This window comes from Acipenser ruthenus, unplaced genomic scaffold, assembly GCF_902713425.1.
Source record: "Acipenser ruthenus unplaced genomic scaffold, fAciRut3.2 maternal haplotype, whole genome shotgun sequence".
NCBI lineage: Eukaryota > Metazoa > Chordata > Actinopteri > Acipenseriformes > Acipenseridae > Acipenser > Acipenser ruthenus.
The window spans coordinates 82,912-110,722 of record NW_026708183.1 but is presented as its reverse complement, the minus strand read 5'-3'; the positions used below and the strand labels follow the sequence as shown (position 1 = coordinate 110,722).

The following is a 27,811-nucleotide window of genomic DNA, read 5'->3' as shown; positions in this document are numbered from 1 at the left end:
TGATAAGAACGTCGTCGTGTTTGATAAGAATGCTGAGCACATTATTGCCACGCTGAAGGGTCACACCAAGAGAGTCACCAGCGTGGTCTACCACCCCTCCAGGTGAGCCTGCACTGTCCTCCCTCTCTCTCTCTCCCTCTAGTACAGTGTATAATCTTCTCTCTCTCTCTCTCTCTCTCATGCAGTGTATAATCCCTCTCTGTCATGCAGTGTGTAATCCCCTCTCTCTCTCTCTCCCTCCCTCTCCCCCTCTCTCTCTCTCTCTCTCCCTCTCTCTCTCTCTCTCTCCCTCTCTCTCCCCCTCTCTCTTTAGTCGGTGGTGTTCTCTGCCTCTCCCGACACCACGATTCGGATCTGGTCAGTTCCGTCCCAGTCCTGTGTTCAGGTGGTTCGGGCTCACGAGGGCCCGGTGACGGGGGCTGAGCCTCCACGCCACGGGGGACTACCTGCTGAGCGCCTCCGAGGACCAGGTGAGACAGAGACCCCTCCCATACACACTATACCTGCTGAGGACCAGGTGAGACACACAGAGACCCCTCCCATACACACTATACCTGCTGAGGACCAGGTGAGACACACAGAGACCCCTCCCATACACACTATACCTGCTGAGGACCAGGTGAGACACACAGAGACCCCTCCCATACACACTCTATACCTGCTGAGGACCAGGTGAGACACACAGAGACCCCTCCCATACACACTATACCTGCTGAGGACCAGGTGAGACACACAGAGACCCCTCCCATACACACTCTATACCTGCTGAGGCCCAGGTGAGACACACAGAGACCCCTCCCATACACACTCTATACCTGCTGAGGACCAGGTGAGACACACAGAGAGACTGATCCAGTCCTAGTTTCACTAGGAGTTTAGGCAGCAGTGTGGAGTAGTGGTTAGGGCTCTGGACTCTTGACCGGAGGGTCGTGGGTTCAATCCCAGATGGGGGACACTGCTGCTGTACCCTTGAGCAAGGTACTTTACCTAGATTGCTCCAGAAAAAACCCAACTGTATAAATGGGGAATTGTATGTAAAAATAATGTGGTATCTTGTAATAATTGTAAGTCGCCCTGGATAAGGGCGTCTGTTAAGAAATAAATAATAATAATAATAATAATAGTAAGACACACCTGAGCTTGTTAGCTACACACTGGGGGCTGATCAAGCTGGTAGTAAAACCTGGACTGGATCACACTGCTGTGGGATAGGAGTCTGATTCCCAGCCCTGCGGAGATCTAGACTTGATATTTGGTGCTGTGTTGACAGAGCAGCAGATTATCCTGTTTTTTAAAAAAATATATTTTCTTTCTTTCTCAGTACTGGGCTTTCTCTGATGTGCAGACCGGTCGAATTCTTACGAAGGTCACTGACGAAACCGCTGGCTGTGGTGAGCGAGAGGGGTGGGGGGGGTCTCCTAAAATATTACAGGGAAGATGGCTGGTCTAGCGGTTCGAGAAAGGGGTCTCGATACCAGGAGGTTCAAATCCCGGCTCAGCCACTGACTCCCTGTGTGTGTGTGTGTGACCCTGAGCAAGTCACTGAACCTCCTTGTGCTCCGTCCTTCAGGATGAGACGTCAAACAAACGAGCTCCTATTGGAAGTGACTCTGCAGCAGCCACTGACTCCCTGTGTGTGTGTGACCCTGAGCAAGTCACTGAACCTCCTTGTGCTCCGTCCTTCAGGATGAGACGTCAAACAAACGAGCTCCTATTGGAAGTGACTCTGCAGCAGCCACTGACTCCCTGTGTGTGTGTGACCCTGAGCAAGTCACTGAACCTCCTTGTGCTCCGTCCTTCAGGATGAGACGTCAAACAAACGAGCTCCTATTGGAAGTGACTCTGCAGCAGCCACTGACTCCCTGTGTGTGTGTGTGTGACCCTGAGCAAGTCACTGAACCTCCTTGTGCTCCGTCCTTCAGGATGAGACGTCAAACAAACGAGCTCCTATTGGAAGTGACTCTGCAGCAGCCACTGACTCCCTGTGTGTGTGTGACCCTGAGCAAGTCTCTGAACCTCCTTGTGCTCCGTCCTTCAGGATGAGACGTCAAACAAACGAGCTCCTATTGGAAGTGACTCTGCAGCAGCCACTGACTCCCTGTGTGTGTGTGTGACCCTGAGCAAGTCACTGAACCTCCTTGTGCTCCGTCCTTCAGATGAGACGTCAAACAAACGAGCTCCTATTGGAAGTGACTCTGCAGCAGCAGCAGCAGTTGTTGATGATGCAGAGTTCACCCCCCTAGTCTCTGGATGAAAGCGTCTCTGCTGAATGACCAGATAATTTTTATAATAATGAAGTTTTTGTTTGATATTTCTATTTTTTTTGGTTTGTAATTTTTGATTTTATTTTTTAACCCCTTCAGCGCTGACCTGCGCCCAGTTCCACCCCGACGGTCTCATCTTCGGAACTGGAACCCTGGACTCGCAGATTAAGATCTGGGATTTGAAGGTGAGCGGGGGGGGGGGGGGGGGGGGGGGGCGCGTCTGTTTGGTTATCCTGCTGACGCTGCTGTGGCGGGTGTTTTAAAAAAAAAATAATAATAATTAAATTATATTAAGTACAAATCAAATCTATATATTTAAAAAAAATAAATTTGAGATGGTATTCTAAAGAATTAAATATTTCAAAGCATGTTGTAAATGTTTTTTTTTTATTATATAAAGTATTTATTTCTTAGCAGACGCCCTTATCCAGGGCGACTTACAATTGTTACAAGATATCACATTATTTTTACATACAATTCCCCATTTATACAGTTGGGTTTTTACTGGAGCAATCTAGGTAAAGTACCTTGCTCAAGGGTACAGCAGCAGTGTCCCCCACCTGGGATTGAACCCACGACCCTCCGGTCAAGAGTCCAGAGCCCTAACCACTACTCCACACTGCTGCCCTGGGAATAAATCTATATATTTTATTTAAATTTAAAATTTGAGATGGTATTCTAAAGAATAAATATTTCAAAGCTTGTTGTAAATGGTTTTTTTTTTCGTAAGTATTGCAGTGTTTTGATTTCTCTTTCCAGAGTGCGTTGATCAGTGAGACAGCGTTGTGTGTTAAGTTGTGAATCTCTTCGTGTTGCGATGGCGCGGGTCTGGAGCGATGGTTGTGTAGAGAGACGGATCTCGGCAGCGTTGTGTTTTAAGTTGTGAATCTCTTCGTGTTGCGATGGCGCGGGTCTGGAGCGATGGTTGTGTAGAGAGACGGATCTCGGTGGCGTTGTGTTTTGTGAATCTCTTCGTGTTACGATGGCGCGGGTCTGGAGCGATGGTTGTGTAGAGAGATAGAGAGACGGATCTCGACGGCGTTGTGTTTTGTGAATCTCTTCGTGTTACGATGGCGCGGGTCTGGAGCGATGGTTGTGTAGAGAGACGGATCTCGGCAGCGTTGTGTTTTAAGTTGTGAATCTCTTCGTGTTACGATGGCGCGGGTCTGGAGCGATGGTTGTGTAGAGAGACGGATCTCAGCGGCGTTGTGTTTTGTGAATCTCTTCGTGTTACGATGGCGCGGGTCTGGAGCGATGGTTGTGTAGAGAGACGGATCTCGGCAGCGTTGTGTTTTAAGTTGTGAATCTCTTCGTGTTACGATGGCGCGGGTCTGGAGCGATGGTTGTGTAGAGAGACGGATCTCGGCGGCGTTGTGTTTTGTGAATCTCTTCGTGTTACGATGGCGCGGGTCTGGAGCGATGGTTGTGTAGAGAGACGGATCTCAGCGGCGTTGTGTTTTGTGAATCTCTTCGTGTTACGATGGCGCGGGTCTGGAGCGATGGTTGTGTAGAGAGACGGATCTCTGCGGCGTTGTGTTTTGTGAATCTCTTCGTGTTGCGATGGCGCGGGTCTGGAGCGATGGTTGTGTAGAGAGACGGATCTCAGCGGCGTTGTGTTTGTGAATCTCTTCGTGTTACGATGGCGCGGGTCTGGAGCGATGGTTGTGTAGAGAGACGGATCTCGGCGGGGTTGTGTTTTGTGAATCTCTTCGTGTTGCGATGGCGCGGGTCTGGAGCGATGGTTGTGTAGAGAGACGGATCTCGGCGGCGTTGTGTTTTGTGAATCTCTTCGTGTTGCGATGGCGCGGGTCTGGAGCGATGGTTGTGTAGAGAGACGGATCTCTGCGGCGTTGTGTTTTGTGAATCTCTTCGTGTTGCGATGGCGCGGGTCTGGAGCGATGGTTGTGTAGAGAGACGGATCTCGGCGGCGTTGTGTTTTGTGAATCTCTTCGTGTTGCGATGGCGCGGGTCTGGAGCGATGGTTGTGTAGAGAGACGGATCTCGACGGCGTTGTGTTTTGTGAATCTCTTCGTGTTGCGATGGCGCGGGTCTGGAGCGATGGTTGTGTAGAGAGACGGATCTCAGCGGCGTTGTGTTTTGTGAATCTCTTCGTGTTGCGATGGCGCGGGTCTGGAGCGATGGTTGTGTAGAGAGACGGATCTCGGCAGCGTTGTGTTTTGTGAATCTCTTCGTGTTGCGATGGCGCGGGTCTGGAGCGATGGTTGTGTAGAGAGACGGATCTCAGCGGCGTTGTGTTTTGTGAATCTCTTCGTGTTGCGATGGCGCGGGTCTGGAGCGATGGTTGTGTAGAGAGACGGATCTCAGCTGTGTTTTTTTGTCTCGTTTTGTTTTGCGTGGTTCTCAGGAGCGCACGAATGTGGCTAACTTCCCCGGTCACTCGGGTCCGATCACCACCATCGCCTTCTCGGAGAACGGCTACTACCTGGCAACCGCGGGCCGACGACTCGTCCGTGAAACTGTGGGATCTGAGGAAGCTGAAGAACTTCAAGACCATCCAACTGGACGACCACTACGAGGTGAGGGGGGGGGGGGGAGAGGGAGGGGAGAGGAGAGAGGAGGACGAGAGGAGAGGAGAAGGAGGAGAGGAGAGGGGGAGGAGGGAAGGGGAGAGGCAGGACGAGAGGGAGAGGGGGGAGTGGAGAGGAAGGGGGAAGAGGATGAGAAGAGGGGGAAGAGAAGGTGGGTGGAGTGGGAGGGGGAAGAGAGGGTGAGGAGAGAGGAAGGAGAAAGGGGGGAGGAGGAGGAGGAGAGAGGAAGGGGAAAGGGAGGAAATGGTTTGATATTTATTTGTTTGGTTTTTTTTCCCAGGTGAAATCTCTCATCTTTGATCAGAGTGGCACCTACCTGGCTATTGGAGGAACAGACATCCGAATTTACATGTGCAAGCAGTGGAGCGAGGTGCTGAGCTTCACAGGTAAAGAAATGAAACAGAGAGAGCGAGAGAGAGAGCATTTCAAAAGAGGGTCAGCGCTCCTTTAAAGGGAGGGGCCGGTGATCATGTTAATAAAGCTAATAAGAGGTGAGAGAATGGATTTTAAAGATGGTCAGCGCTCCTCTAAAGGGAGGGTCCGGTGATCATGTTAATAAAGCTATAAGAGGTGAGAGAATGGATTTTAAAGATGGTCAGCGCTCCTCTAAAGGGAGGGGCCGGTGATCATGTTAATAGAGGTGAGAGGATGGATTCTGAAGCCCTTGTTTTCTGTTCTCTCTAGAGCACGGTGGGGTCGTCACTGGGGTGGCGTTCGGGCAGCACGCGCAGTTCCTCACCTCCACTGGGATGGACCGAAGCCTCAGGTTTTACAGCCTGTGAGAAAAGCCGCCGGAGCTCCCCCTGCTGGTCCACAGCGGTGCTGCAGCAGAGCAACACTGCACAGTTTGAATATGAATTTACTGTACTGAGACACAGACAGACAGACAGACACACAGACAGACACACAGACAGACACACAGAGAGAGACACACAGACAGACACACACACACAGACAGACATACAGACACACAGACAGACAGACATACATACAGACACACAGACAGACATACAGAGAGAGACACACAGACAGACATACAGAGAGAGACACACAGACAGACATACAGAGAGATGAACAGACACACACCCCCGATTGACCGGACGAGGGGCGCCAGTGTCTGTGGGGGGTGATTTTCCCCATTCGGAGTGAAACAGCAGCTGGGGGGGGGGGTGTGAGGATCGATCTCCCGCTCCTCCGAGGACTCTGCGGAGAGAACCAGCGAACCCACACAAACCCCAGCCGCTGTTTCTGTCCTCCCTCGCTTCACTCTGCGCGGGGGAAAGTGCACACCGCCTCCCCTCGTCCGCGGAGCCCGTTCTCCTCCAATCACAGAGCAGGGGAACCCCGCGGCTCAGCGCAAACTCCGTCCGCTTCGATCCCACAACTAGAAGAGGTTTTAGCGTGAAGATGAGCTTCTGTGTTTTTGTTTGTTAGTTGTTTTGAAATGGTTTTCCTCTTGTGTTGGGAGAGCTGTTGTTTTGGGGGGGGGGGGGTCGGGGGGGTCGGGCAAAACCTTGTTCCTTTTCACCGGGTCAATTCACAAGAACCCCCGAATCGAACCCAATAACGTTCGCTTGAATTAGACCTTGGAATCTGCAACCGTTTCAGAGGCGAAAACTATTACAAAGGTCTAAATAAAGCGAATGTATCAGTTCGATTCGGGGTCCTGGTTAATTGAGAGCTTGTTTGGGGAAACCAGCAGAGACGCGGGGGGGTGGGGGGGGGCCAGGATTTGGGGGGTGGGGGGGGTTAAAAAGGGGTAAGATTTTACCTGAGGGTGTTAAGGAAACCGGCTCCATTGCGGATCAACGCGGAGCCGGCCTCCTGTGTAAAGTATAGGGCGACGGAGCCAAAATGGCCGACACAGGGGCCGTAGTTTCCTGTGATTTGTATGTGGTGTCAGATTTAAATGGCTCTGCAGGTCTCTAGGACCGGGCGATTTTTTTAAAAGTGTTTTATATTCAAGAAATAAGTGGGCTTGGTTGACGTCGCTGTTTCGTTGTGAGCGTTTCCGGCTTCTCTTCAGATTCTCGAATCCTTACCGGTTTTAAAACCTTTGAGGAGCTCGACCTGGGGAATCCGAACTGCCAGTCGCCCCGCCGCGCTCCGTCACATGACAGCGTGACCTTTCAACTCCGCCTGCCCCCCCCCCCCCCCTCCACCACACCCACCCGCTCCGCGTTCACGTATACAGAGTGATGGAGTCCGCCCGGCGCACGGCATGCTGGGATTGGACAGGCAAGCTTCTCAAAGCCAGGGTAAAAGCAGGCTTTGAAAAAACACATTATAATTTTTCACCGGAGAAGCGACCAGAAGCCAGAAACTCTCAGAACGACTGAAGCAATAGAGACTAAAATGATTTCTGAAGACCCTTGCCTGGCGTCCAAACGTCTGTGAGGGACAGCATCTGTTCGGGTGAAAGTCCGAATCGGGCCGATCCTTATAGATTTTTCCGACTGGCTGTCGACGTTTACCGAGCAAAGACGATAAACCTCTAGGAAGATTCCCATTTGGCTTTTCAGACGGGTAACCCTCGGTCTCTCTTCCCTGCTTTCACCTGAAGCAGACGAGACGCTCTCTGAGGTCTTGAAGGGTGGCCATTTATTATTTTGTAAATAATTGTTTTAGCGCAGAGGGGTAAAACTCCGCTCCTGGGGGGGGGGGGGGCCACAGCATCTCCCAGCTTTTGTCCCCCCCCCCCCCCCCCCCCCACCCCCCCCCTCGAGCCCTCGATTACTCGACTGGCCTCATGATTTGATTAACCAGACAGATTTTTCGCTTCTCTCCAGGTCTCGTAGAGGTCGTGTACCTTGAAATGCATTTTTAAACTGTAAAAGACCTTGAAATAAATATTACACAGACCCCGTGGCCCCCCCCAGGCCTGGAGTTTGACCCCCCCCCTGGTTTAGCGCGTCTAGAAGGAGGGATGGCGTCCGCTTCTCTTCCCCGGACGTTTTAGAGAAATCTTGTGGCTAAAGACAGTCTGTTGTTCCTGATCTCTGCCGGTCAGCGTCCACAGCGATGGGCTGACCTGCTTGTTTCTGATTGCAGCTAGCCTTGGTCAGTGTTGAGAATTAAAAACTAAATCTAGAGATTTGCCATTATTCAGACTTTATTATTTTTTATTTCTATAACCATAGATACCGTTTGCTTCGTCAGATTTAGATTTTTGTGTGTGTGTGTGGTTTGCTTGGTTTATTTTTTTAAGGAGTGTTCATAATTGGTTTTATATAAGCGAGATGAAATAAAGGGGATGGAGAAGTGTGTTGTTGTCTGACAGGCAAAACTGAAGACGTTTTTTTTGTCATCGGTTTGATGAAATGGGAGGGAGAATTTTTTTTTATTTTTCAGAGAGAGAATTTGAATTGGACCAGAATTATTTTTTGTAAACAAGTCTTGCTTCAAGGAAGGAGGGGAAAAAATCATACAACAGCTTACAATGTCATTAAATAAAGTTATTTCAATGGAACAATCTAGTTTTGTGTCTTAATTTTGGGGGTACTGAGAGCATGGATCACAATGGAGATTAGATAAAGGGGCATTCAGAACAGAAAATAGGAGGCACTTTTTTACACAGAGAATCGTGAGGGTCTGGAACCAACTCCCCAGTAATGTTATTGAAGCTGACACCCTGGGATCCTTCAAGAAGCTGCTTGATGAGATTCTGGGATCAATAAGCTACTAACAACCAAATGAACTCATGATAATTCTGGTCGCTCTTCTTTGCACTCTTTCTAGAGCAGCAATATCCTTTTTGTAACGAGGTGACCAGAACTGAACACAATATTCTAGGCGAGGTCTTACCAATGCATTGTAAAGTTTTAACATTACTTCCCTTGATTTAAATTCAACACTTCTCACAATATATCCGAGCATCTTGTTGGCCTTTTTTATAGCTTCCCCACATTGTCTAGATGAAGACATTTCTGAGTCAACATAAACTCCTAGGTCTTTTTCATAGTTCCCTTCTTCAATTTCACTATCTCCCATATGATATTTATAATGCACATTTTTATTGCCTGCATGCAATACTTTACACTTTTCTCCATTTAAATGTCATTTGCCATGCGTCTGCCCAGTTCTGAATGCTGTCGAGATCATTTTGAATGATCTTTGCTGCTGCAACAGTGTTTGCCACTCCTCCTATTTCTGCAAATTGAACAAGTTATCAAGGGCAGCAGATCCTTGTGAAATGGGTTTGCGAAATGCGTTATGCACTTAAACAGAGTAAGGAACTTATAATTAAAAAAAAACAACAGATGGGCCGAACAGCCTCCTCTCGTTTGTAAACTTTCTCATCGTTTGTATAATTCTTAAACCTCCACCAGCGATGATATCTCGGCACACCATGGCTACACTGTTAAAACTAATAATAATAATAATTATGTTTTTAGCATAAACTACATTTTAATAGTGTTGCTATACACTATTTTATTTATCCTGTCTCAAAAATAAACCACTGATCTCTGCTCTTAACTAACAGCCTGTATTGATAAATATATTTGTGTTTTAAGCAATATAACCAATCATTCTCTAATTGTTTTTACCACCAGCTGAAGAAAATACTTTTATTTATTTTACACAATACAATTTTTCTAACAAACTGCTGCACCACGTTGTTCTGAGCAAATTATAGATCTTAATAATAGAATAATTCATACTGTGGTATATATTGTGCAACTTTAGGGCTCTTTTAAAGTTTTTAAAAGTCTTTTAAAAAATATTATTTATTAATATTTGTTTATTTAGCAGACGGCTTTATCCAAGGTGACTTACAGAGACTAGGGTGTGTGAACTATGCATCAGCTGCAGAGTCACTTACAATTATGTCTCACCCGAAAGACGGAGCACAAGGAGGTTCAGTGACTTGCTCAGGGTCACACACACACAGAGAGTCAGTGGCTGCTGCAGAGTCACTTCCAATAGGAGCTCGTTTGTTTGACGTCTCATCCCAAGGACGGAGCACAAGGAGGTGAAGTGACTTGCTCAGGGTCACACACACACACACAGGGAGTCAGTGGCTGCTGCAGAGTCACTTCCAATAGGAGCTCGTTTGTTTGACGTCTCATCCTGAAGGACGGAGCACAAGGAGGTTCAGTGACTTGCTCAGGGTCACACACACACACACAGGGAGTCAGTGGCTGCTGCAGAGTCACTTCCAATAGGAGCTCGTTTGTTTGACGTCTCATCCTGAAGGACGGAGCACAAGGAGGTTCAGTGACTTGCTCAGGGTCACACACACACAGGGAGTCAGTGGCTGCTGCAGAGTCACTTCCAACAGGAGCTCGTTTGTTTGACGTCTCATCCTGAAGGACGGAGCACAAGGAGGTTCAGTGACTTGCTCAGGGTCACACACACACACAGGGAGTCAGTGGCTGCTGCAGTCACTTCCAATAGGAGCTCGTTTGTTTGACGTCTCATCCTGAAGGACGGAGCACAAGGAGGTTCAGTGACTTGCTCAGGGTCACACACACACAGGGAGTCAGTGGCTGCTGCAGAGTCACTTCCAATAGGAGCTTGTTTGTTTGACGTCTCATCCTGAAGGACGGAGCACAAGGAGGTTCAGTGACTTGCTCAGGGTCACACACAGTGAGTCAGTGGTTGAGGTGGGATTTGAACCGGGGACCTCCTGGTTACAAGCCCTTTTCTTTAACCACTGCACCACACAGCCTCCTCTTGCTGTGCCTTTTTGTCAGCTTTTTGGTGTAGTAAAATATGAAATGCGAACGTTTCAAACCGTGTGTAAGGAAGTGTTTGACAGCGCCTGGACACACAGTCATTACACCACAGGAGCACATCGCCTCGGTGTGCAGTACGGGAGTTTTTCTTTTCAATGTGGTGGCGGGAACGCAATGGGTCTTGAGCAGGGCTCGTTGTTTTAAAATATTTTATATATATTTTTAAAAAAAAGTTCCCCCTTCATCAGGGCCCCCCTTCGAGGTGTTGGGCCCCGGGGAAATGTCCCCGCCCCCTCGGTGGGCCTGCCACAGCGCGGTCTCCCCAGCGCATCAGCATGACAACCGTCTCAAGAGGGATCGACAGTGATTCTGAGTCCCAGCATCACTATTTTGTGAAATGCATTGTTTTTTACTGTATATCTTGTATGATGCATTTCTCTGTATTTAAAGTATTATGGATTTTCTTGTTGTTACTGCATCTTGTAAAGTGCTTTGTGACGGGGGTCCACTATGAAAGGCGCTATATAAAATAGATTGATTGATTGATTGAGAGACACGAAAGCCTTAACAGGTATCAATGTGGGGGCAGCAGTGTGGAGTAGTGGTTAGGGCTCTGGACTCTTGACCGGAGGGTCGTGGGTTCAATCCCAGGTGGGGGGGACACTGCTGCTGTACCCTTGAGCAAGGTACTTTACCTAGATTGCTCCAGTAAAAACCCAACCGTATAAATGGGTAATTGTACGTAAAAATAATGTGTAAAAAATAATGTAATTGAATGTAAAAAATAATTTGATATCTTGTAACAATTGTAAGTCGCCCTGGATAAGGGCGTCTGCTAAGAAATAAATAATAATAATATCAATTTAATTTTTTCGTGTTGGCGAAAAAACACTGAAAATCAAAAAGCCTATTTACACGGGGTGGAGGTCAACCTTCACTGGCTGTGTGGTCCAGTGGTTAAAGCAAAGGGCTTGTAACCAGGAGGTCCCTGGTTCAAATCCCACCTCAGCCACTGACTCATTGTGTGACCCTGAGCAAGTCACTTAACCTCCTTGTGCTCCGTCTTTCGGGTGAGACGTAATTGTAAGTGACTCTGCAGCTGATGCATAGTTCACACACCCTAGTCTCTGTAAGTCGCCTTGGATAAAGGCGTCTGCTAAATAAACAAATAATAATAATAATAATCTGAAACGAAAAGGCATGACGTCACAGGGCACCCGCCATCTTAGTAAAGGAAAGGCTTGCACCTTTATGAAAACATTTTAAGGAACAAAATGTTTTTCAGACCAAAAAAAAACAAAAAAAAACGTACGCACCTCTAGCTCTGTCCCAGAGACCATCCCTCGCTATCACGCACGCAACAGTGCTGTAGTTACTGAAATAAACGTCATGAACTGGCCACGCTGGTTTGTACAGAGCGCCCATACCCCCTGTCACATGACGGGGGTGGGGTGTGTGACGTCACAAACCCCTCTCACATGACGGGGGCACCTACCGGCTGAAGTCCGCCTGGGTGCCGGCATTTTCTTTACTCCTCTTGGAGCGACGCGGGTTTGAGAAGAAACGCCGGGTGAGATTTTTAAAAAAAAAATTACATTTAAAAAAACGTATTTTTATGATATAAATAACTAAATAAATAACAACACGCCAGTTTGAATCGTGGACCGGGGCGAAAACCCGTTACCCGAGTCGTTAGGAAGTGTCCGCTTCGTGTATTAATTAATTAATTAATTAATTTATTTATTTATTTATTGATATTTAAATAATTTGTCCGTTTGTTTGTTTGTTTTTAAAACGCCGCGCCGTTTGGATCCGGCTTTCAAACGGGAAGCTCGATACAGGCCGCTGTAATCAGTTATGATATTTCTATTAGCAGTCATAACCTTCCTTTTAAAAAATAAATATAATTATACATATCTTTTAAATATTTCTGAGGTATTTTTTGTAAGTTCCCAGCAGTATGCGGCGTTGTTATTTGAAACGCAGTGATTTATTAGACAATACGACAGGAACGTGATATATAATAATAATAATAATAATAATAATAATAATAATAATGTTAAATTAATAATGAGTAACACGTTGTATTGTTGTTCTTTTAACAAAATACAGACTTTAATTTGTTTAACTGGTTTTCTGTATAAAACAGTAATTTTTAGCTACCTGTGTGCGTTATTATACGCCTCTAGTATTAATATCAATAACGTTTTATTATTAATTATTAAGTTTTCATGTGTTATGTATGTTATTTGAGTTATAACCGCCTTTTCTGTTCTTTTCAGGGCTGGGAATGAGACTCCCGCTGCACAGCAGTGTGATCCAGTCCTGGTTTCACTGGGAGTTTAATAATAAGACACACCTGAGCTTGTTAGCTAGACACACTGGGGCTGATCAAGCTGGTAGTAAAACCTGGACTGGGTGACACTGCTGTGGAACAGGAGTCTGATTTCTATATGGAGTGGTGGTTAGTGGTGGTTAGGGCTCTGGACTCTTGACCGGAGGGTCGTGGGTTCAATCCCAGGTGGGGGGACACTGCTGCTGTACCCTTGAGCAAGGTACTTTACCTAGATTGCTCCAGTAAAAACCCAACTGTATAAATGGGTAATTGTATGTAAAAATAATGTGATATCTTGTAACAATTGTAAGTCGCCCTGAATAAGGACGTCTGCTAAGAAATAACATCATAATAATATTCGTATTCTGTTGGGATCACAGACACACATTTAGTGGCAAGCAAGTTCCAACTTAGGAATATATTTTGGTTCTTCTTCTTCTTCTTCAAAAAAAAAAGAATGGAGATAAAAAATGAACAGAATGCTACTTCCTGTTGCTGTAGGTCACGCGGTCTGATTGAAGCGCACACACATTTTTAAAACCTTTTTTTTTCGTATAAGTTATAATGGATGTTTGTAACGTATTTATAAATTGTTTATTTATAAATGTTATTTTAATGTAAAACTGCGGAAAACTCGTTTGAGATGTGCGTCTCTCCTCTTTCTCTCCCCCTCTCTCTCTCTCTCTCTAACCCCTATCTCTCTCTCCTCCCTCTCTCTCTCTAACCTCTCTCTCTCCCTCCCTCTCCCCCTCTCCCCCTCTCTCTCTCTCTAATCTCTCTCTCTCCCTCTCTCTCTAACCCCCCTCTCTCTCTCTCTCTCTCCCCTCTCCTCTCTCTCTCTCCCCTCTCTCTCCCTCCTCTCTCTCTCTCTCTCTCCCCTCTCCCCTCTCCCCCTCTCTCCCTCTCTCCCTCCCTCTCTCTCTCTCCCCTCTCTCTCTCTCTCCCCTCTCCCCCCTCTCTCCCTCCCTCTCTCTCTCTCCCCCCTCTCTCTCCCCCCTCTCTCTCTGTCTCTCTCCCCTCCTCTCTCTCCTCTCTCTCCCCCCCTCTCTCTCTCTCTCTCTCCCCTCTCTCCCTCCCTCTCCCCTCTCTCTCCCCTCTCTCTCTCCCTCTCTCTCTCTCTCTCTCTCTCTCTCTCTCTCTCTCCCCCTCCTCTCTCTAACCTCTCTCTCTCTCCTCTCTCTCTCCCCTCTCTCCCCCCCCTCTCTCTCTCTCTCTGTCTCTCTTGTAGAACTCGGTTTGATTGATGGCTGAAGGGGAACCGCAGGTGCAGTTCAAGGTAAGAGGAACGCGAGGAAAAACCAGCAGCTTTATTATTACCCCCCCTGCTGGTGGAGGGGGTGTAGCGCAGGTGGCCGCGCGTCACACGATTCAACAGATCTGGAGACCCGCTGATCTCATTGTCACGAAACTTGCTGTTCACTTTATTTAGCAGAAGATATTGAGAGGATCAGAATCTGGGGGTACAGGGGGTCTGTCTGTCTGTCTGTCTGTGTGTCTGTCTGTCTGTCTGCAGCTTTAATGAAACTAAACTCTTTTCAGAATGTAGTAAACTAACACAGACCCCAAGAAGAAGGGATTATATTGTAGCGTCAAACTGAACAGGATTGTGGGGCTCTGTCTGTCTGTCTGTCTGTCTGCAGCTTTAATGAAACTAAACTCTTTTCAGAATGTAGTAAACTAACACAGACCCCAAGAAGAAGGGATTATATTGTAGCGTCAAACTGAACAGGATTGTGGGGCTCTGTCTGTCTGTCTGTCTGTCTGTCTGTCTGTCTGTCTGTCTGTCTGTCTGTCTGCAGCTTTAATGAAACTAAACTCTTTTCAGAATGTAGTAAACTAACACAGACCCCAAGAAGAAGGGATTATATTGTAGCGTCAAACTGAACAGGATTGTGGGGCTCTGTCTGTCTGTCTGTCTGTCTGTCTGTCTGTCTGTCTGCAGCTTTAATGAAACTAAACTCTTTTCAGAATGTAGTAAACTAACACAGACCCCAAGAAGAAGGGATTATATTGTAGCGTCAAACTGAACAGGATTGTGGGGCTCTGTCTGTCTGTCTGTGTGTCTGGCACACTTCAGTTGGAAATAGTTTCACTTCTGGAAAGGTGAGTTAGCCGGGATAAACTAGCACAGGATTTTGGAATTGGAAAGTCTGCCTCGGAGATTTAAAAGTTTGCTGTCTTTGATAGTAAGGGTGGGATTTTATGAGATCTGTTTCTGAGTACAGTTTCCGAATTCTCGAATCAAACTCCACTGTCCTGTACAGACTGTGCTGGTGAACATAAACCTCCCAAACATTTTAAATGTCAAACGAACACGCAAGCAAGTCATGTATTCAGGAATTCATATAACATGTGGCTTCTCGTGCGGTTTATTGTATGTGGTCAAGTCTAAATAACGTAGCGAATTCCACGCAACTTTACAGTGAAGGCTGCATAAGGATCTGTGTTGTTAATTGGGTTGTGTTGCGTGTCCCACGTGTTGCTATAACTGTTTTCTCAAGGTGTGTGTTTTTAATTTATTTTATTTTTACATTTTGTTCACTTTATTAAACTTTGAAATTGCATTTCCTGTCTCAAGATGGCTGCCCCGGGGACCTCTCGGAACTACATTTCCCATCATCCTCCTGCTCGCTGGTAAATCCATCTCGGTTACATGTGCGAGCGGGAGGATGATGGGGAATGTAGTTCTGAGAGGGCCAGGCGGATGTGAGCAGGAGGATGATGGGAAATGTAGTTCTGAGAGGTGCATGCGGGTACGCAGGAAGCCATCTTGAGGCAGGGAATGCAAGTTAAAAGTTTAAAAAAGTGGTCAAACTTTTTTTTAAAAATTTAAATTTAAAACACACACCTTACATAAACAGCAACGCATGGGAACACGCAGCACCATCAAATAGAAAGATCATCATGTTTAATTGTGTATTCAGTGTGTGTGCTGTCTCTCTCTCTAGTGTTCAATTGTGTCTCTCTATTGTTTAGTTGTCTCTCTCGTGTTTAATTGTGTCCTGTCCCTCTCTCTCGTGTTTAATGGCAACCTGTCTCCCTCTCATGTTTAATGGCGTCCTGTCCCTCTCTCTAGCGTTTAATGGCGTCCTGTCCCTCTCGTGTTTAATGGCGTCCTGTCCCTCTTTCTAGTGTTTAATGGCGTCCTGTCCCTCTCGTGTTTAATGGCGTCCTGTCCCTCTCTCTCGTGTTTAATGGCGTCCTGTCTCCCTCTCTCTCGTGTTTAATGGCGTCCTGTCTCCCTCTCTCTCGTGTTTAATGGCGTCCTGTCTCCCTCTCTCTCGTGTTTAATGGCGTCCTGTCTCCCTCTCTCTCGTGTTTAATGGCGTCCTGTCTCCCTCTCTCTCGTGTTTAATGGCGTCCTGTCTCCCTCTCTCTCGTGTTTAATGGCGTCCTGTCCGTCTCCCTCGTGTTTAATGGCGTCCTGTCCCTCTTTCTCTCGTGTTTAATGGCATCCTGTCTCTCTCTCTCTCTCGTGTTTAATGGCATCCTGTCTCTCTCTCGTGTTTAATGGCGTCCTGTCCCTCTCTCTCGTGTTTAATGGCGTCCTGTCCCTCTCTCTCTCGTGTTTAATGGCGTCCTGTCCCTCTCCCTCATGTTTAATGGTGTCCTGTCTCTCTTGTGTTTAATGGCGTCCTGTCCCTCTCTCTCGTGTTTAATGGCGTCCTGTCTCCCTCTCTCTCGTGTTTAATGGCATCCTGTCTCTCTCTCGTGTTTAATGGCGTCCTGTCCCTCTCGTGTTTAATGGCGTCCTGTCTCTCTCTCGTGTTTAATGGCGTCCTGTCCCTCTCTCTCGTTTAATGGCGTCCTGTCCCTCTCTCTCGTGTTTAATGGCGTCCTGTCCGTCTCCCTCGTGTTTAATGGCGTCCTGTCCCTCTTTCTCTCGTGTTTAATGGCATCCTGTCTCTCTCTCTCTCTCGTGTTTAATGGCATCCTGTCTCTCTCTCGTGTTTAATGGCGTCCTGTCCCTCTCTCTCGTGTTTAATGGCGTCCTGTCCCTCTCTCTCGTGTTTAATGGTGTCCTGTCCCTCTCTCTCGTGTTTAATGGCGTCCTGTCCCTCTCCCTCATGTTTAATGGTGTCCTGTCTCTCTCTTGTGTTTAATGGCGTCCTGTCCCTCTCTCGTGTTTAATGGCGTCCTGTCTCCCTCTCTCTCGTGTTTAATGGCATCCTGTCTCTCTCTCGTGTTTAATGGCGTCCTGTCCCTCTCTCTCGTGTTTAATGGTGTCCTGTCTCTCTCTCTCGTGTTTAATGGCGCCCTGTCCCTCTCCCTCGTGTTTAATGGCGTCCTGTCTCCCTCTCTCTCGTGTTTAATGGCGCCCTGTCCCTCTCTCTCGTGTTTAATGGCGTCCTGTCCCTCTCTCTCGTGTTTAATGGCGTCCTGTCCCTCTCTCTCGTGTTTAATGGCGCCCTGTCCCTCTCCCTCGTGTTTAATGGCGTCCTGTCTCTCTCTCTCTCGTGTTTAATGGCGTCCTGTCTCCCTCTCTCTCGTGTTTAATGGCGTCCTGTCCCTCTCCCCCGTGTTTAATGGTGTCCTGTCTCCCTCTCTCTCGTGTTTAATGGCGTCCTGTCCCTCTCGTGTTTAATGGCGTCCTGTCCCTCTCCCTCGTGTTTAATGGTGTCCTGTCCCTCTCTCGTGTTTAATTGTGTCCTGTCCCTCCCTCTCTTGTTTAATGGCGCCCTGTCCCTCTCTCTCGTGTTTAATGGTGTCCTGTCCCTCTCTCTCGTGTTTAATGGTGTCCTGTCCCTCTCTCTCGTGTTTAATGGTGTCCTGTCCCTCTCTCTCGTGTTTAATGGCGTCCTGTCTCCCTCTCTCTCGTGTTTAATGGCGTCCTGTCCCTCTCCCTCGTGTTTAATGGTGTCCTGTCTGTCTCTCTGTAGCTGGTGCTGGTTGGAGACGGGGGGACGGGGAAGACCACCTTTGTGAAGAGACACCTGACTGGAGAGTTTGAGAAGAAATACGTTGGTGAGGAAGCGCGGGGGAGGCTGCTCTGTGTGTGAGACGGCTCTGCTTTCAGAGCGCACTGCCGGCTGCTTCCAAACGTGGGTCCAGATCCGACTCCATCAATCAATCAATCAATCAATCAATCAATCACTCCATGACCCTCCCTCCCTCCCTCAATCACTCCCTCTCTTCAATCAATCAATCAATCAATCAATCAATCACTCCCTGACCCTGCCTCCCTCCCTCCCTCCCTCAATCAATCAATCAATCACTCCCTCCCTTCATCAATCAATCAATCACTCCCTCTCTTCAATCAATCAATCAATCACTCCCTCTCTTCAATCAATCACTCCCTCTCTTCAATCAATCACTCCCTCTCTTCAATCAATCACTCCCTCTCTTCATCAATCAATCAATCACTCCCTCTCTTCAATCAATCACTCCCTCTCTTCATCACTCACTCACTCACTCACTCAATCCATCCATCCATCAATCAATCAATCACTCCCTCTCTTCAATCAATCACTCCCTCTCTTCATCAATCAATCAATCACTCCCTCTCTTCAATCAATCACTCCCTCCCTTCAATCAATCAATCAATCACTCCCTCTCTTCAATCAATCACTCCCTCCCTTCATCAATCAATCAATCACTCCCTCTCTTCAATCAATCACTCCCTCCCTTCATCAATCAATCAATCACTCCCTCTCTTCAATCAATCACTCCCTCCCTTCATCAATCAATCAATCACTCCCTCTCTTCATCAATCAATCAATCACTCCCTCTCTTCATCAATCAATCAATCACTCCCTCTCTTCAATCAATCACTCCCTCTCTTCATCAATCAATCAATCACTCCCTCTCTTCAATCAATCACTCCCTCTCTTCATCAATCAATCAATCACTCCCTCTCTTCAATCAATCACTCCCTCCCTTCATCAATCAATCAATCACTCCCTCTCTTCATCAATCAATCAATCACTCCCTCTCTTCATCAATCAATCAATCACTCCCTCTCTTCAATCAATCACTCCCTCTCTTCATCACTCACTCACTCACTCACTCAATCCATCCATCCATCAATCCATCAATCAATCCCTCCCCCCCTCTCTCACTCCCTCCCTCCCTCCCTCCCTCCCTCCCTCCCTCTCTCTGATTTTCATTCACTTCTAGTTTACCTGTGATTATTAGCGCTGCTTATTTAGAATAAACACAGTAACCACGGCGACGGGGGGTGCGGGGGGGTGCGGGGGGGTCCCTGTTTGTGTAACTTTTTTGATAGTGTAATTGTAATTGTAATTACCCCTTCGTTGAACCCGTGTCTCTTGCTGCCTCTCCTCAGCCACGCTGGGGGTGGAGGTGCACCCCCTGGTCTTTCACACCAACAGAGGGGCGATCAAGTTCAATGTGTGGGACACGGCCGGCCAGGAGAAATTCGGGGGGCTGAGAGACGGATACTACATTCAAGGTGAGAGAGAGAGAGAGGAGAGGAGAGAGGAGAGGGAGAGGAGAGAGGGGGAGAGGAGAGAGGGGGAGAGGAGAGAGGGGGGGAGAGAGAGGAGAGAGGGGGGCTGAGAGACGGACCTCTCTGTGCTTTGCAATGCTTCCCTACGCTTTACCAGACCTCTCTGTGCTTTACAATGCTTCCCTACGCTTTACCAGACCTCTCTGTGCTTTACAATGCTTCCCTATGCTTTACCAGACCTCTCTGTGCTTTACAATGCTTCCCTATGCTTTACCAGACCTCGCTGTGCTTTACAATGCTTCCCTATGCTTTACCACACCTCTCTGTGCTTTACAATGCTTCCCTATGCTTTACCACACCTCTCTGTGCTTTACAATGCTTCCCTATGCTTTACCAGACCTCTCTGTGCTTTACAATGCTTCCCTATGCTTTACCAGACCTCTCTGTGCTTTACAATGCTTCCCTATGCTTTACCAGACCTCTCTGTGCTTTACAATGCTTCCCTATGCTTTACCAGACCTCTCTGTGCTTTACAATGCTTCCCTATGCTTTACCACACCTCTCTGTGCTTTACAATGCTTCCCTACGCTTTACCAGACCTCTCTGTGCTTTACAATGCTTCCCTATGCTTTACCACACCTCTCTGTGCTTTACAATGCTTCCCTATGCTTTACCAGACCTCTCTGTGCTTTACAATGCTGCCCTATGCTTTACCAGACCTCTCTGTGCTTTACAATGCTTCCCTATGCTTTACCACACCTCTCTGTGCTTTACAATGCTTCCCTATGCTTTACCAGACCTCTCTGTGCTTTACAATGCTTCCCTATGCTTTACCAGACCTCTCTGTGCTTTACAATGCTTCCCTGTGCTTTACCAGACCTCTCTGTGCTTTACAATGCTTCCCTGTGGTTTACCAGACCTCTCTGTGCTTTACAATGCTTCCCTATGCTTTACCACACCTCTCTGTGCTTTACAATGCTTCCCTATGCTTTACCAGACCTCTCTGTGCTTTACAATGCTTTCCTATGCTTTACCACACCTCTCTGTGCTTTACAATGCTTCCCTATGCTTTACCAGACCTCTCTGTGCTTTACAATGCTTCCCTATGCTTTACCAGACCTCTCTGTGCTTTACAATGCTTCCCTGGGCTTTACCAGACCTCTCTGCTTTACAATGCTTCCCTATGCTTTACCAGACCTCTCTGTGCTTTACAATGCTTCCCTATGCTTTACCACACCTCTCTGTGCTTTACAATGCTTCCCTATGCTTTACCAGACCTCTCTGTGCTTTACAATGCCTCCCTATGCTTTACAATGGGAATCTTTTTTCTCAGTGTTAGTTTTCAATGTGTTTTTTTCAGTATGCTTCACAATGCTCGCCTCTCTCTCCCAGCTCAGTGCGCTGTAATCATGTTTGACGTCACGTCGCGTGTCACCTACAAAAACGTCCCCAACTGGCACCGGGACCTGGTGCGCGTCTGTGAAAACATTCCCATCGTGCTGTGCGGCAACAAGGTGGACATCAAGGACCGGAAAGTGAAGGCGAAGTCCATCGTGTTCCACAGGAAGAAGAACCTGCAGGTACAGACCTCTCTCTGTCTCTCTGTGTGTCTCTCTCTGTGTGTCTCTGTGTCTCTCTGTGTCTCGCTGTCTCTGTCTCTCTCACTCTCTCTGTGTCTCTCTGTCTCGTTCTCTCTCTTGCTCTCTCCCCTTCTCCCTCCCCCCTCTCTCTCTGTGTCAGCCTGTCTCTCCCTCTCTGTGTCTGTTACTGTGTGTGTCTCTCTCGCTCTCTCCCCCTCTCCCTTCCTCTCTATCTCTCTCTTTCTCTGTCTCTCTCTCTCCCTCCCCCTCTGTGTGTCAGCCAGTCTCTCCCTCTGTGTGTCTCTCTCCCTCTGTGTCCTTTACTGTGTGTCTCTCTCCCTGTCTCTACCCTCTCTCTGAGTCTGTCTCCTCCACTCTCTCCCTCTGTGTGTGTCTCTTCTCCCCCTGTGTGTGTGTGTCTCTTCTCCCCCTCTTGTATGTGTGTGTGTCTCTTCTCCCTCTGTGTGAGTGCGTCTTGCTGTGTGTCTCTACCTCTCCCTTCGTGTGTCTTTCTGTCTCTTCAGTTTTTATAATATTATAAATCTCACCGTCTCCCTCTCTCAGTACTACGACATCTCTGCAGAGTAACTGTAACTGAGTAGCTCTCCTCTCTCCTCCCTCTCTCATACTCCCTCTCCCTCTCTCCTCTCCCCTCTCTCCTCTCTCCTCCCTCTCTCTCTTACTCCCTCTCTCCTCCCTCTCTCTCTCATACTCCCTCTCTCCTCTCTCCTCTCTCCTCTCTCCTCTCTCCTCTCCTCTCCTCTCCTCCCTCTCTCTCTCATACTCCCTCTCTCCTCCCTCTCTCTCATACTCCCTCTCTCCTCTCTCCTCCTCTCCTCTCTCCTCTCCTCTCCTCTCCTCCCTCTCTCTCTCATACTCCCTCTCTCCTCCCTCTCTCTCATACTCCCTCTCTCCTCTCTCCTCTCCTCTCCTCTCTCCTCCCTCTCTCTCTTACTCCCTCTCTCCTCTCCTCTCTCCTCTCCTCTCCTCTCTCCTCCCTCTCTCTCTTACTCCCTCTCTCCTCTCCTCTCCTCTCTCCTCTCCTCTCTCCTCCCTCTCTCTCTTACTCCCTCTCTCCTCCCTCTCTCTCTCATACTCCCTCTCTCCTCTCTCCTCTCCTCTCCTCTCTCCTCCCTCTCTCTCTTGCTCCCTCTCTCCTCCCTCTCTCTCTCATACTCCCTCTCTCCTCCCTCTCTCTCTCATACTCCCTCTCTCCTCTCTCCTCTCCTCTCCTCTCTCCTCCCTCTCTCTCTTGCTCCCTCTCTCCTCCCTCTCTCTCTCATACTCCCTCTCTCCTCCCTCTCTCTCTCATACTCCCTCTCTCCTCCCTCTCTCTCTCATACTCCCTCTCTCCTCTCCTCTCCTCTCTCCTCTCCTCTCTCCTCCCTCTCTCTCTCATACTCCCTCTCTCCTCCCTCTCTCTCTCATACTCCCTCTCTCCTCTCTCCTCCCTCTCTCTCTCATACTCCCTCTCTCCTCCCTCTCTCTCTCATTATTATTATTATTATTTATTTCTTAGCAGACGCCCTTATCCAGGGCGACTTACAATCGCAAGCAAATACAAATACATTCAAGTGTTACAATATAAGTCATACAATAAGAACAAGAAATACAATAATTCTCAAGTGTGACAAACCACAATTCAATAATACAGCAGATAATAGTGAAAGTTACATCAGGATATGATTAAGTAGTGATAGTTACATCAGGATATGATTAAGTACAAAATACTACAGATTAAACACTTGGGAGATTACAGTACTCTAAAGTACAGGATTAAATGCAGTAAAATAGGGGGCAGATAAGAGCAAAATAAAGCATATTTAAATGAAGGGTGATAGTGTCCCAGGATACAACAGAGGAGTTCTACAGGTGCTGTTTGAAGAGGTGAGTCTTAAGGAGGCGCCGGAATGTGGTCAGGGACTGGGCAGTCCTGACATCTGTAGGAAGGTCGTTCCACCACTGCGGAGCAAGGGTGGAGAAGGAGCGGGCTCGGGAGGCAGGGGAGCGTAGCGGAGGTAGAGCCAGTCTTCTAGTGCAGGCGGAGCGGAGAGGTCGAGTGGGGGTGTAGGGAGAGATGAGGGTCTGGAGGTAGCTGGGTGCAGTCTGATCAAGGCATCTGTAGGCTAGTACAAGAGTCTTGAACTGGATGCGAGCGGTGATCGGGAGCCAGTGGAGCGAGTCTCGATAGTGATACAAATACAACTCATACTCCCTCTCTCCTCTCCTCTCCTCTCTCCTCCCTCTCTCTCTCATACTCCCTCTCTCCTCTCCTCTCCTCTTTCCTCTCCTCTCTCCTACCTCTCTCTCATACTCCCTCTCTCCTCTCCTCTCTCCTCTCCTCTCCTCTCTCCTCCCTCTCTCTCTCATACTCCCTCTCTCCTCTCTCCTCTCTCCTCTCCTCTCCTCTCCTCTCTCATACTCCCTCTCTCCTCTCCTCTCCTCTCTCATACTCCCTCTCTCCTCTCTCCTCTCCTCTCCTCTCCTCTCCTCTCCTCTCCTCTCCTCTCCTCCTCCCTCTCTCTCAGTACTATGATATCTCTGCGAAGAGTAACTATAACTTCGAGAAGCCCTTTCTGTGGCTGGGCAGGAAGTTGATCGGTGACCCCAACCTGGAGTTCGTTGCCATGCCGGCGCTGGCCCCGCCCGAGGTTTCCATGGACCCCACGCTGGCAGCGCAATACGAGCTGGACCTGAAGGTGAGGGAACGGGGACACTGCCCCCTGGAGGAGGGGAGGTGGAATTACACCCACAGTGAGATACACAGACACAAACACACACACAAACACACAGGGCAGCGCAATACGAGCTGGACCTGAAGGTGAGGGAATGGCGACACTGCCCCCTGGAGGAGGGGAGGGGAATTACACCCACAGTGAGCGATCGACACAGAGAGTGATTAATAGACACACACACACACAGAGAGTGATTAATAGACACACACACACAGAGAGTGATTAATAGACACACACACACACAGAGAGTGATTAATAGACACACACACACACAGAGAGTGATTAATAGACACACACACACACAGAGAGTGATTAATAGACACACACACACACAGAGAGTGATTAATAGACACACACACACACAGAGAGTGATTAATAGACACACACACACACAGAGAGTGATTAATAGACACACACACACACAGAGAGTGATTAATAGACACACACACAGAGAGGCAGACGCACACACAGATCCACCGGCACAGCGAGAGAGGTCTCGACTCTCCCCTCAAAGCCTGCCAGGTTACTTGTGAGTGGATCTGGTAAGTGTCCGTTGTTACCTCTGCATTTTAATCATGTTCTCTTCTGTCGTCTCTTTTTCAGGTCGCTTCGGAAACGGCGTTACCAGACGAGGACGACGACCTTTAACCTGCTGACCCTCTAGCCTCAGGGTTCCAGAGGGGGCGGAGTTTCCCTGTTTTTTTTAAACTCCGCCCCCCCCTCCCAGAAAAAAATGAACATTCTGAACCAAAGCCGCTCTCTCTCTCTCTCTCTCTGTCTGTGTCTCTCTCTCTCTCTCTCTCTCTCTCTCTCTATCTGTCTCCCTCTCTCTCTCTCTATCTCTGTCTCTCTCTCTCTCTCTCTCTCTCTCCCTCTCTCTCTGTCTCCCTCTCTCTCTCTCTCTCTATCTGTCTCCCTCTCTCTCTCCCTCTCTCTCTCTCTATATCTCTGTCTCCCTCTCTCTCTATCTGTCTCCCTCTCTCTCTCTCTCCCTCTCTCTCTCTCTATATCTCTGTCTCCCTCTCTCTCTATCTGTCTCCCTCTCTCTCTCTCTCCCTCTCTCTCTCTCTATATCTCTGTCTCTCTCTCTCTCTCTATCTCTCTCTCTATCTCTCTCTCTCTCTCTCTTTCTCTCTCTCGGTTCAATTATATGCAACAAACAGCACTTAATAAAATAAAAGTCACAACAACAGCAAAAAATAATATAAAAAAAGACCTAGGATTACATTATTGTAAGTTTGCTAATATGAGAAGTTCATGTGATCCTGCCAAGCTGCATCAGAGCAGGGATGATAATCAGACTCCTGCTGCACAGCAGTGTGATCCAGTCCAGTCCAGTCCAGTCTAGTGATATTAAACTGCAGTTACAATGTAATTCCAGTCCAGTCTAGTGATATTAAACTGCAGTTACAATGTAATTCCAGTCCAGTCTAGTGATATTAAACTGCAGTTACAATGTAATTCCAGTCCAGTCTCGTGATATTAAACTGCAGTTACAATGTAATTCCAGTCCAGTCCAGTCTAGTGATATTAAACTGCAGTTACAATGTAATTCCAGTCCAGTCTAGTGATATTAAATTGCAGTTACAATGTAATTCCAGTCCAGTCTAGTGATATTAAACTGCAGTTACAATGTAATTCCAGTCCAGTCTAGTGATATTAAACTGCAGTTACAATGTAATTCCAGTCCAGTCTAGTGATATTAAACTGCAGTTACAATGTAATTCCAGTCCAGTCTAGTGATATTAAACTGCAGTTACAATGTAATTCCAGTCTAGTCTAGTGATATTAAACTGCAGTTACAATGTAATTCCAGTCCAGTCTAGTGATATTAAACTGCAGTTACAATGTAATTCCAGTCCAGTCTAGTGATATTAAACTGCAGTGTAATTCCAGTCCAGTCCAGTCTAGTGATATTAAACTGCAGTTACAATGTCAGTAACTATAATTCAGGGCTGGGAATGAGACTCCCGCTGCACAGCAGTGCGATCCGGTCCTGGTTTCACTAGGAGTTTAATAATAAGACACACCTGAGGTTGTTAGCTAGACACACTGGGGCTGATCAAGCTGGTAGTAAAACCTGGACTGGGTGACACTGCTGTGGAATAGGAGTCTGATTACCAGCCCTTTAGAGTATTTTACAGCACTGGATTTTGTGAAACACTTTTCTGTGGTTATGCAGCACGACCAAGACATTAAATAACTATTTTCACCATCAGTGGTTCAGAGTGAAAAGTCACGAGGAGTTCTCTCTGAAGAAAGAGATTGTCAGCTGTTTGAATGCAGGGTTTATAAGCAGACTCTCAGCACAGGAAGGTCTCTGAAGAAAGAGATTGTCAGCTGTTTGAATGCAGGGTTCATAAACAGACTCAGCACAGGAAGGTCTCTCCGAAGAAAGAGATTCTCAGCTGTTTGAATGCAGGGTTTATAAACAGACTCAGCACAGGAAGGTCTCTGAGGAAAGAGATTGTCAGCTGTTTGAATGCAGGGTTTATAAGCAGACTCTCAGCACAGGAAGGACTCTGAGGAAAGAGATTCTCAGCTGTTTGAATGCAGGGTTTATAAACAGACTCTCAGCACAGGAAGGACTCTGAGGAAAGAGATCCTCAGCTGTTTGAATGCAGGGTTTATAAACAGACTCTCAGCACAGGAAGGACTCTCTGAAGAAACAGATTCTCAGCTGTTTGAATGCAGGGTTCATAAACAGACTCTCAGCACAGGAAGGACTCTGAGGAAAGAGATTCTCAGCTGTTTGAATGCAGGGTTTATAAGCAGACTCTCAGCACAGGAAGGACTCTGAGGAAAGAGATTCTCAGCTGTTTGAATGCAGGGTTTATAAACAGACTCTCAGCACAGGAAGGACTCTGAGGAAAGAGATTCTCAGCTGTTTGAATGCAGGGTTTATAAGCAGACTCTCAGCACAGGAAGGACTCTGAAGAAAGAGATTCTCAGCTGTTTGAATGCAGGGTTTATAAACAGACTCTCAGCACAGGAAGGACTCTGAGGAAAGAGATTGTCAGCTGTTTGAATGCAGGGTTTATAAGCAGACTCTCAGCACAGGAAGGACTCTGAGGAAAGAGATTCTCAGCTGTTTGAATGCAGGGTTTATAAACAGACTCTCAGCACAGGAAGGACTCTGAGGAAAGAGATTCTCAGCTGTTTGAATGCAGGGTTTATAAACAGACTCTCAGCACAGGAAGGACTCTGAAGAAAGAGATTCTCAGCTGTTTGAATGCAGGGTTTATAAACAGACTCTCAGCACAGGAAGGACTCTGAGGAAAGAGATTGTCAGCTGTTTGAATGCAGGGTTTATAAGCAGACTCTCAGCACAGGAAGGACTCTGAAGAAAGAGATTGTCAGACTCTGCTGTTTGAACGCAGTTTTATAAACACACCCTAAAACACACAGAAGGAGCCGCTGTGTTTAATTCACTCAGGAGGAGAAACGACCATCGATTAGGGGGTACCCCTCAATTGCAATGACTACAGGATCGACCAGGGGGTACCCCTCAATTGCAATGACTACAGGATCGACCAGGGGGTACCCCTCAATTGCAATAACTACAGGATCGACCAGGGGGTACCCCTCAATTGCAATGACTACAGGATCGACCAGGGGGTACCCCTCAATTGCAATAACTACAGGATCGACCAGGGGGTACCCCTCAATTGCAATGACTACAGGATCGACCAGGGGGTACCCCTCAATTGCAATGACTACAGGATCGACCAGGGGGTACCCCTCTATTACACTGACTACAGGATCGACCAGGGGGTACCCCTCTATTACAATGACTACAGGATCGACCAGGGGGTACCCCTCTATTACAATAACTACATGCTATGTGGCTGAGCCGATCCACAGTGCTGTAAAATGCTGTAACAGTAAAATGAACAACAGACTGTACCGTGGCTGCGATTTAAAATGTAAACAAAGAAACATTACGATAAAAACGAAATAAAAAAAAAGATCTGTTAAGAATTTAGAAAAAAAATAATCTTATAAACATTGTGAAAAAAAATTACATATCTATATAAAAATATCTAGAATGAAACTTTGGAACCAAAAACGTCTGTGTGTGTCTGTCTGTCTGTCTGTGGTGGTGGTGTGTGTGTGTGTGTGTGTGCCTGTCTGTCTGTGTGTGTCTGTGTGTGTGTGTGTGTGTGTCTATGGTGGTGGTTTGTGTGTGTGTGTGTGTGTGTGTGTCTATGGTGGTGGTGTGTGTGTGTGTTTGTGTGTCTGTGGTGGTGTGTGTGTGTGT

General features: G+C 47.4%; 2 protein-coding genes across 3 annotated transcripts; both read left to right on the top strand.

Annotated features, from left to right (window-relative positions):
* Positions 1-4: 4 nt before the first annotated feature.
* On the top strand, positions 5-6,312 carry prpf19 (pre-mRNA processing factor 19; the record flags this gene model as incomplete). The annotated part of the gene is given in 9 exon segments (XM_059020224.1): positions 5-115; positions 314-415; positions 417-470; positions 1,322-1,391; positions 2,364-2,449; positions 4,630-4,719; positions 4,721-4,801; positions 5,094-5,199; positions 5,498-6,312. Coding segments are annotated over 9 exon segments (798 nt in total), but the record flags the coding sequence as incomplete, so codon positions are not given.
* Positions 6,313-11,878: 5,566 nt separating this feature from the next.
* LOC131729959 (GTP-binding nuclear protein Ran) lies at positions 11,879-25,086 on the top strand. Of its 2 annotated transcripts, none has more exons than XM_059020220.1 (7): positions 11,879-12,061; positions 14,055-14,102; positions 17,707-17,791; positions 19,113-19,238; positions 20,628-20,815; positions 23,344-23,514; positions 24,154-25,080. In XM_059020220.1, exons 2-7 carry the CDS (start codon positions 14,070-14,072, stop codon positions 24,196-24,198), a joined length of 648 nt encoding a protein of 215 aa, XP_058876203.1. In that variant the 5' UTR covers positions 11,879-12,061; positions 14,055-14,069; the 3' UTR covers positions 24,199-25,080. The 2 variants fall into 2 exon arrangements, with proteins under 2 accessions (XP_058876203.1, XP_058876204.1); XM_059020221.1 differs by having other exon boundaries at positions 12,046-12,061; positions 17,707-17,868; positions 24,154-25,086.
* The last annotated feature ends 2,725 nt before the right edge of the window (positions 25,087-27,811 follow it).

What these genes read in the sequence shown, in the direction of transcription:
- LOC131729959 (XM_059020220.1), top strand. Translation starts at nt 14,070, where the DNA reads ATGGCTGAAGGGGAACCGCAGGTGCAGTTCAAG. An exon ending in AGACGGATACTACATTCAAG is followed by an intron (nt 19,239 to 20,627) that starts GTGAGAGAGAGA and finishes TCTCTCTCCCAG; the next exon opens with CTCAGTGCGCTGTAATCATG. An exon ending in AATACGAGCTGGACCTGAAG is followed by an intron (nt 23,515 to 24,153) that starts GTGAGGGAACGG and finishes TCTCTTTTTCAG; the next exon opens with GTCGCTTCGGAAACGGCGTT.